Raw genomic sequence first — 10342 nt, 5'->3', positions numbered from 1 at the left:
CAGTATCTGACCAAAAGTCTCCCCTTCTGTTCCTGAGATATGACGTTAAAACATGATGATGTCACAGTCAAGCTGACCTTTGACCTTTTGACCTTCATTATTTTATCCTGTTAGACATTTGTGTCAAGTTTGGTCACAATTAGTGAATGAATTCTTGAGTTATGGCCAAAAGCATGTTTTGTGAGGTCACAGTAACTTTGACCTTTGACCACCAAATTCCTATCAGTTCATTGTTGAGTCCAAGTGGACGTTTGTGCCAAATTTGAAGAAAATCCCTGAAGGTGTTCTTGAGATATCACGTTCATGAGAATGGGACGGACGGACATATTGCCTCCAGCTATGGCATATACAACATAACATAAAGCTCAACATATCTGCTCCACATGAAGCACACAAATGTGACGTATTGGTGGTTTCAAGAAGCAAACAGTACCAGCATTCATTGTGGTGACTGGGCTGAACATCAGTGTTCACACTCACCAGACAAACAGCATCAACACTCACTCAAACACAAGCACAGAAGGAGCCACAGAGACACAGAGCGAAACATGAAACTAAATCATTTCACAGGAAAATCAAGTTTAAATTGTTTGGAAGAAAAAGAGAGTGATCGGGTTTGACAAGAGAAAACATAAAGGAAAAAAACATACAGACAAAGACACAATGCAGCTCTGCAGCAGCAGGTTCAAGTTACTCCAACACGAAGAATAGATTTTATACTTTTCGTACAACAGTATCAAAATTACTGTGAAAACACGACAGTTGATCTGTGCTGGAGAAAAAGATCCTTTTAACCTTGAGACAGTCAGGACACTGATTACATGAGAGGAAGATGACCACCTTGTCTGCAAGATAAAGGTGGTCAGTGAAATACATATTAAAGGAGCACTCTGCCATTTTTCACATGAAGTTAAGTTTACTCCTCAGGAGGAGATCGACTGACTCAGCCCAAGAAAACAGTTAATAATGTCTCCTGTGAATGTGGAGGAGGTTTTTACGCCCCCCTCTTTTTAAAAAAAATCTGTAAGTGTTGTATTTACACAAAGTTGTAAAACTTTATGTAAATACAACACTGATTCGCTGGAGTATCTCTTTAATGTATTTAAAGGTGATTTATTTATTTAGAAAGTCATAAATGAATTTAAAGCTGGAGTGCAGAACTTTTGTATATTGATGAACGTCCATTACATCAAAGACCTGGCCGCAGGAGTACGCACAATGCTCACTGAAGGATAAATACAATAAATAAACAGTAGACTGATTACAAAGGAAGGTTACTGTAAGGTGGTGATGGGTGGTTGCTTGGCAACAAAAAGACGCAGCAAGTGGTTTTTAATAGTGGCATCAAAAAAAAAAGGCAGTGGAGTGCGCCTTGCAACCTGCAGAACACTAACTGTGTGATCAGGGCCTAATTATTATTGCCAGTGGTAGCTTTTGAATTTCTCAGTATGTCAGAGTTGTGCTGTCTGTGGCGACTTCTCACCAGAGGAGCACTGGACGTGATGCGGTTTACGTCAACCAGCCGGAGCTAAGGGGGCAGGAGGGGAGGGAAAGACGTAGACGCACGGCAGGAAATGCTAAGAGGCATCAAAGAAAAGTTTCAGGAGGGGATGCTTCAGATAAGAAATTAATCTTTTAAGGAAGGATTAAACGCAATAAAGCTGTGAAGTGAGCGATCCTGCAGGGATAGATTATAAGCACACAGTGACAATATTTGTGTAATAACCCTCACTGCCAGAGGGGGGAGACAAAAGTTCCACACTGCAGTTTTAAACAACACAAAAGCACACATGCAGTAATATAAATAGACCCCCAAATAAAATACAGAAATTATGTAGATGAATATAAATAAAAGTTAGAGGTCATTTCATTAAACCAACAGCTGTTTGGTTTCAGATGAACGATACCCCTTCTATGCAGATGATGGTGTGCTGTGTATGTGTGAGTGTGTTTAGCGGATGGGGGCCTTCAGAGCAGCGTCCACCTCCTCCTCTGGCAGCAGCGTGTGCCACTGGGCCACCGGACGCCTGGGATTGGCCAACATGTCTGACCAGTGGCGCAGCCCGACGCCTGAGGCGCCGTAGCCAATCCAGCACTTGCCGATGGGGTCGTTGCTGCCCAGCTTGTCGTAGTCGTACACAGTGATCAGCACCTGGACTTTCTGTAGAGACAGCGGAGCAGGAGAAGCTACCGTTAGACCAGATTCTCCTGTGTGTTTATATTTCAGTCAGGCTGATAGGTGGAGGAACAAACCTGGATCTGAGAGAAGGGGATCTCGAAGCTGAAGCTCTCATTGAAGTACGGATTCAGAGTGTTCTGTTTGACCGACGTCTTCTTCTTCTTCAGTCGCTTCCCGTTGTGCTGCAGCACCACCTTTACAAAGGGATCTGAAAGAGAGAGGTCGTGTTCGATATTCTCATTGTGCGTCATTTTAATGGACAGAGTCATAAAATTCTGTCATAATCTGGTATTACTTGCCATTTTAAATTTAGCTCCACCTGGCAGATAAACATTACAAGTATTACATGCATGTCCTTCATCCTAACCACATTACTCCTCTTTTTTTTCTATCTGTTGGGCTCCAGGTCTTCAGTAACATTAGTAATCAACAGGAAATTTTCAACGCTTCAGCTGTGGAGCTGCTGCTGCTGAACATGACTTCTCAATTTTTTACTATCTAAAATGGATCAAATCTTATTTCAATGAAGCTTTACATTGAAATAAATGGTGGTTGCCACCGCTGCATTGTCTGTGTTTGACCAAATAACATACATTTTCTTCACTCTCGTACAATTGTAGTTCTTAGAATACCTATTCTAGGGACTTTTTTAGGTCCTATTTCAGAGTAGATACTCCCTTATATTGGCCTTCTAAGAACTATGACAGTTCCTAGTTCTTAAAGTGAGGACACAATGAAAATGGGCATTCTTAGACTCAATACCAAAACACCCCTTGGTCCTACCACTTAGTTCTTACCCCTCTGTTTTGGGCGGGAATGTCTTAGGGTAGATTTTTCCCAATTGTTGTTGGAATAGAAAGGTAAGTGTCAGAGGCACACTCCAAACCGAGTGTTATAAGAGATCACTGGCAAGATGACGGCAAAAAAATAAAGCAATAAAAGAAACCCACAATGGATTTAAAAATTAGGATATAATGCTGGCGAGGACAGCCATCATGGTGAAATGGGTCAGGGACAACCCTCTCTCTGTTTCTTTGTGGAAATCTGAGGTCTCTGAGGTTGTGACTCTGGAAAAATAGGACATTATATTCGTGGAAGGACTTATCTTTTTTCTGCAGAAGTGGAAGGAACTGTTGCTATCTCTTGGTCTTAAATGTAATCTGGACTTACATGGATAAAAAGTGGATAAATGTCTGAATTGGGGACACACACAATAATTACTTTAATTCACCTTATTGTGCCTCCTATTTTGCAAATGCAATTTGTTATTTCCTTTGGGCCAGTCTTGTAATGCTATGTAGCGTAATGATTTGTAAGCTTGATTCTTGGGAAAAAAATGTATTTTTAAAAAAAATACAATACCCCCTTTCATGTTGTTTTAATGTATTATGGTCCCATTTTTTTTATAACAAGCGTAACAAAAGAAATTGCTAGTATGCTGATGTCTCAGTAGCTCACTAGCTAGCTAGCTAATATTAAATTATTGCTTATTTGTCCCTGACAGTTCTGCATTTAACATATTTCCATGCCACCTGTTTGAGCGCATATGAGGCCTAAAATTTTACCAAAACCAGCAGAGACGTTGCTGCACTTGTTGCCGCTCCTCTAATATCAGAGCAGACTGGCAGAGTGGGAGCACTGGTTGCTAACGTTAGCCTACTTAGTGGTGCTAGTGGCCTGTTAATGAAGCAGTGTTCTTTTTTATTTGATTACTTGTTTGATTTATTGATAGTGTAAAACTTAAGAACAACAAGCGAATGTTCTGACAACTGTGTAGGCCACCCAAGAGAAATCACCACTGTGGAATTCACAATGTCCGGCAACAATTGCCGCGTCTGTCTACGTAAACGTTACCATCGACAACTACTGATGACCTATCAGGATCTTGAAGGATTAGTAAATGAATTGAATGAAATAACCTAGATAATTAGTTTAATGCTGACTACCTGCAGCACACAGTGCATACGGTCCGTCTGAAATTGGTTGCAGAGATTAAATTTTTCAACGCACTTTCTGATCTGAACTTTCTGAATGGAAACAAGGTGTTGGGCCTTTGAGCATGTATTTGTGTGTTTACCTGACAGTCCTCCGACGTCCATCTTCTTCAGGTTCTTAGCCTCCATGATGTTAACCGTTAGCTTACCAGCCGTGGGGACGTAACGAAGGGAAATGCAGATGTCACCAAGCTTCTCTTGCTGTCAGGGACATAACATATACAGGGGTGAGTCGTCCTTCTGCACAGTTCTGTCTTTGCTTGCCTTAAATTCAATATATGCTTCAGTCGACGTCCAAAGAAGTCTCTTACCTCCTCTTTCTCTCCTCCAACCAGATCCCTCCACTCATGTAACGGCTGTCCGAGGTCTATACTGTTCATGGGGATCTTGATCTCGCCGATGACGTCATGTTTACCAAATCGATCAAAGTCAAACACCTGCAGCACCAGAGTCTGACCGCCCAGCTCATTGTAGGGGATCTGGAGAGGGATTGGATTAAAAAAAGGTTAACTCAAACATGCTTTAGATGCTTTGATGTTTATGAAGGACAGTTCCTAATAATATGATCAAACAATCTGATGTTCAACATGGTCTCCAGTATCGATCACACCTTAAAGGTGAAGGTCTCATTGAAGACGGGACAGAGGTTCTTGCGCTGGACTTTGGTCTCAAACTTCTTCTTCTTGTCCGGCAGCATGTAGACTTTGACGTAAGGATCTGAGGTCCCTCCCATGTCCATGGCTGCCAGGTCCTGAGCCTGAAGGATGCCGACTATCAGCTAGAAGAAGAAGGAAGGAAAGAAGTCAGAAAAAGAAGCTAGCTTTTCAGAATAAAAGCATCATGTTTGCTGAGTCCGTCTGTCGTTGAGATGATTTATTTCCTCCTCTCTGTGTTTGGGAGGTTGGATCCTGGTGTGTGTGTGTGTGTGTGTATACCTGGTTATCAGTAAAGTTGTAGTCCAGTGTGAACTCCAGTTTTCCAAAGTTCTCCTTCTCCTCCTCCTCCTTCCCTTCTTCTCCCTCCTGGAAAACACATGGCATGGTTAGCCGTTAACAGACAGCTCACACACTTTGTGTTCAAGATCCTGTGATATGCTGCAGGCTCCACAGAGTGCTGTGATTCCTGCTCTGAGGCACATATGTTTAGTTTAAGGAGTGAAAGTGACACGACACAGAGTCAAGGTTTTAAATATTTTGCAGAGGCCTCTCTTTGTCTCTTTGCAGCTGTTTTGCATCTCTTTGTTTTTAATTCATGTGTCGTGGTCATTTTATGTTTCTTGGTGTTGATCTTGAGCCTCCTTCTGGTCGGCACGTTTAAATGTGAGTGACATTTTGCAGGTGAAAGCCAGGTGGGCCCCCTGACACTTTGGGCCCCTGGGCCTGTGCCTAGCAGAGTGACGCTGCCACGACAAGCATGTGTTCCCAAGTTTTTCAGGGTGCGACAGCTGCACCCCCAAGCAAACCCCCAAGTTTAGAGAGTTTAGAAACCTTAAAGGGTCTTTATAGAACCATTTATTCTAAGAGCGTGCGTCCTCAGTTACATATTTTGCATTCTTTTCTTGCCGAGAGTTAGATTAGAAGATCGATACAGTCATATCTGTATATCTTATCTGACTCTGCAAGAAAGAGAACAAGGGTTAGGGTTCGTACTCACCATGATTTTCTTCAGTTTACACTATTAAACTTTAATTAAATTATTCACATCTTCAGCTGTTAATTTTAGATTATCTGAATAAGTGAAACTATACAAACTCTGCTTTCTGAGGTAAATCTGCATAGTTGTAAATATTCAGCCACACTGGGAGCAGAACTATTGTGTGTCCTGATCCTCACCTTCTTGTCATCTCCGTCCTCTCCTTCCTTGTCCTTCTTCCTGCGTCCTCGTCCTGCCTTTCTCTCACGGGCCTTCTTCGGCTTCTTGCCTTTGTTGAAGCACTTCTTGTAGATGCAGAATCCCATGCAGGCCACGAGGGCGAGGACCACGACCACAATGGCTCCCACCGCCCACATGGGCACTGGAGAGAGGAGGCAGAGGAAGGAGAGAGGAAGGTTGGTGCTGATGGGAAACAGCGGTGACACTGCCGGGGTGACGGGTTAAATTCTCACTTCTGTGTCCACCCGTTGGCAGTGTCACTGTGTCAGAGTACATATATATATATATATATATCTATATTTATTTTTAAACTGGTGAAGTTGTCTCCATAATACTTTCACAATTCTACACTCCTGTGTTGAACCTTTCTTGCAGGAGGCATTAAACCTCAACTGTCAGTACAGAGCTGTTTTTGTTTTCTTTACACATGTTTTTCTTTCAAACAGTGAATGAACGAATGAACAAATGTTGTAAAACAAGAGATGAACTTACTCTTGAGTTTATGATCTTGGAGAGCAGAGCAGAGTGGTCACATGAAGAAATGAGAGAGAGGACAGAATGAAGACATGAAAAACATGAGATGACAGGATGGTGAGACGATGCTATGTGGGTAATAGACTGATGTGTGTGTCAGTGGGTCTAACAATAATACAGCCTATTAAGTCTAAATTAGCATTCATTAATATGTTTTACCACAAGATGGCGACTCTGCAGGGCACTAATAGTGATTATCTGCGACTGAAACTTTGTAGAGCTGCAGTGAAAGCAAACAAATCTGTCCAGGCACGACTAAATTTTATTCTATTTTATTCCAAGACTTTTGCTCTTTTGGATTTGGCATCCATAGCTAACCAGCTGGACCAGGGGTCGGCAACCTGTGGCTCCAGCGCCACATGTGGCCCTTTAGCTCCTCTCCAGTTGCTTTGATAAAGAAAAATATATTTATACTAGAATACTAGAATTTTCACATAATTGTAGGCCTTCACAAACCAGTCAAGTTGCAGTTACAGTTTACATCCATGTCTGTCCAGACTGATAATGTTTCATACTTGAAGATCTATACAATCAGTACAGTCTTGAGGTGGACACCCAAGATTAGTGCCACAAATTCAGAATCTGACGAAATGTCTGCCCTTCTGTTCCAGTTAGTTTTTTAAACATTTCAATTTGTACAGTGTCGCGGGCCTGAAGAAATTCTGACATTCTCCAATTGTAACAATGTGAAACCTACAAAAACCCTGAGAAACATCCACCTGCAGAGCCACTAAGCCGCCATTTTAGACGTGCACATAGGCATGGGTATATTTTAGATCATTGTTGTAAAAATTATGCAATTATGTTCACATTTGTTTGTTCTGCAAAATTTCAAGGAGGAGGTGTCAGGCAGTAGATCTATTATGCACATTTTAATTGCTGAAATGTTAAAATATATTTATACTAGTCCATACCCACTGAGTACAGCATACCATACCATGACTTAGTCATACCAAAAATTAGAAAAACACCAACATTGGTCCACAGGGGGAGCCACAGCGATCGGTCGCATTTTAGCCATTTTGAAGCATTTTTCTGTTGTTATAGCGCCACCCAGTTGCCAATTAGAGTTAAATTTCTCCAGTCACCTTGAGGCGTCCTGTTCTACATATCTACCAAGTTTAGTAAAAATCCATATGGCGGTTAGGCCTAGATAAGAAATGAGCTCTCTAGCGCCCCCATTTTGTTTGATGGGGTCAATAATGGAGGGGTCCCCTCAGATTATGTGTGGTCATATGCCTACAAAGTTGCGTGGTGATGGGTGAAACCCTTGAGATGTTATACACCTTTATGTGATGAGCCACGCCCTCCGCAATATTCATTGCCTTATAGAAGCTCAGTTTTAGTAAGTTTTCCAACTTTTGCCAAGAGGGAACTTTAGATATTGGTCCCTAGATTATGTTCACCCAGTTTCATGCAGATCGCTCAAACTTCCTAGGAAGAGATCCATTTGAAGTGTTTTTCAAAAAATTCAAAATGGCGGAAAATCTATATAAGCGGAAGTTATGGGTTCTTGAGGCAAATGTGTTCCTCATGAGGAGAGGCATCTCTGTGCAAAGTTTCATGTCTCTACGACATACGGGGCATGAGATATGCCCATTCAAAGTTTGACATTTCAATCAGTTGCTATAGCGCCCCCCTTTGGCCAATTGATGTAATATTGCTTCATTGGCATCCTCCCATGACCCTCTACCACTGTGCCAAATTTCACATGGATTGACCAAGTCAGTGAGGAGAAAAACATGGAACACACACACAGACAGAGTTTTCCTCATTATATAGTAAGATATATTCATATATTTTCAGGGTCCAACTGTTTTAGTCTTTGAGAACACATGAAATCAAACTTAGTGTGGTGTGCACGTGCATCAACAGATATGGGTTTAAGTATTTTGTGTATATTTTGTTTGTGTACTTGTGTGTGTTCTCACTCGGCAGGTGTGTGAGCTCATTGAAGAACTTGTTCTTCATGCTGGAGAACTGGTGGTTGGAGTGGTGCGACGGTGGTGGTGGAGGTTCCCTCTCCCTCTCCCCCTCCTCCTCTGCCGCCCTGCGGAGCCGTCCCCCGGCCACACTGACCAATCGCATCGCTGCTCTGTGAAATCAAAGGAGAGCAGATGACAAACAGTCAGTGACTTCCTAAACGTCCAAATCAATTTAAAGACATTTAAACCACCTTAAAACACTGAGGCTCCAGAGCAGCGACACATTTCCTCTCCTCAGATGTGTCCTTCGTTCAAACTTGATGCTGTTTGACCTTTCACCTGGTTTTAATCTCTTTAATCCTCTCACTCACTTCGACCTCTCATCATTCATTCACTCTTCAGTCTCAAACACCTCACAGAGACACAACGGTCTCCATCAATTACAAATGAGTTTGTTTCATTAAGGTTTTACTGAAGGAGAAGTAGAATCATGGGGTGAAAATCGTCTGAGGAAAATACTAAGATCCTTTAGTTAAACCACAGAGTAAAAATACTCCATCAAATACGACTCTTTCATTTTAACAAATTTAACATTCATGCAGCATCTAAATCTCATCACTTGCTGACACAGTGGAGCTAATTTGTAAATGCAGCACAACTTCACAAGCTTATAAGCAAACTCTCTATCAAACAATCTTTCACTAGTCGGATAGCTTTTCAGCTAATGTTAACAGCCAGAGGAGCAGCGTTGGCATATGGGAAATGTTGAAGTTTTGTACCAGAGGCTAAAAAATATTCATATTTTGAGGAAAATGATTGAACAGGAGTGCACATGTACACATCTATTTTTTTTTACCCCAAATATTGAGATGAAATGTATTTTTTTTTTCACGACAGTAGTTTCTCTAACACGACATATGACTACAAATCATAAGGAAATTATAATATTTCTTTTTTAAAAGATATTTCCTGGGGCTTATTGCCTTTATTTGATAGGACAGCTGTTGGAATCGAACCCGCGGCCACTGTGGTGAGGAGACAGCTTTTGTTCATGAGGTGCCAGCTCTACCAGATGAGCTAGTGGGCGCCCCAGTTAATGATATTTCTGTTCTAAATAAACACAAAAATGACATTTTCAGCCTCTCCTTCATCCTTTCTCCAGTTGTCAGTTATCAGTGTCTGCTCATCATGACAGTCTTATTAAAGAGTTCAGGCTGTCAGTGACTGCACTCATACTGACATTTAAACACACATACAGATGCCCCGCCCACAGTAGACGTCCCTCTGTCGCTGCGCAGCCATGTAACAAGATTAATTGCCAAAGGTAATCCAAAAATCCCTCGGCTTAAACAAATTAAGGACAGTTTGCCTCTCTGCGTCTCCACCCCTTCCTCCGCCCATCGTCTCTCCGTCACTCCTCCCTTCTGTCTGTTATCTATCCTCCCTGCTGACAGCTGGAGTTCAGACGCACACATACAGACGTACGTACACATCATATTTCTATAACGAGATGTGATTCAGGGGCCAGCTGTGTTACATTAACCCTTTAATCTCCCCAGGCTGCAGAACAGAGGATTAGATAGATAGATAGACAGACAGACAGACAGATAGATAGATAGGTGAGCGTCCTAATGGATGGATGGATGGGCAGACGGATAGGTAGGTAGGTGGATGGATGGATTGTTGGGTGGGTGGGTGGATGGATGGATGGATTGTCGTGTGGGTGGGTGGATGGATAGATGGATGGATGGATAGATGGATAGATGGATAGATAGATTGTTGTGTGGGTGGATGGATAGGTAGGTAGGTGGGTGGATGGGTGGGTGGGTGGATGGATG

At 42.1% G+C, this 10342-nt stretch overlaps 1 protein-coding gene across 1 annotated transcript in view; it reads right to left on the bottom strand.

The window, feature by feature from the left end:
• Window positions 1-6: 6 nt before the first annotated feature.
• Window positions 7-10342, bottom strand: part of syt5a (synaptotagmin Va) — a 19193-nt gene continuing 8857 nt past the window's right edge. Inside the window, exons 2-10 of the mRNA XM_050069368.1 lie at window positions 8511-8674; window positions 6538-6552; window positions 6006-6187; window positions 5109-5195; window positions 4784-4951; window positions 4485-4652; window positions 4257-4374; window positions 2254-2387; window positions 7-2161 (exon numbers count right to left, since the gene is read on the bottom strand). Coding sequence (XP_049925325.1) covers window positions 1952-2161; window positions 2254-2387; window positions 4257-4374; window positions 4485-4652; window positions 4784-4951; window positions 5109-5195; window positions 6006-6187; window positions 6538-6552; window positions 8511-8667 — 1239 coding nt within the window. The 5' untranslated portion in view covers window positions 8668-8674 and the 3' untranslated portion in view covers window positions 7-1951. The remainder of the gene's footprint in view (window positions 2162-2253; window positions 2388-4256; window positions 4375-4484; window positions 4653-4783; window positions 4952-5108; window positions 5196-6005; window positions 6188-6537; window positions 6553-8510; window positions 8675-10342) is intronic.

This window comes from Epinephelus moara, chromosome 18 (genome assembly GCF_006386435.1).
Source record: "Epinephelus moara isolate mb chromosome 18, YSFRI_EMoa_1.0, whole genome shotgun sequence".
In the NCBI taxonomy this organism is placed as follows: domain Eukaryota; kingdom Metazoa; phylum Chordata; class Actinopteri; order Perciformes; family Serranidae; genus Epinephelus; species Epinephelus moara.
This window is presented reverse-complemented; position numbering and strand designations above follow the sequence as displayed.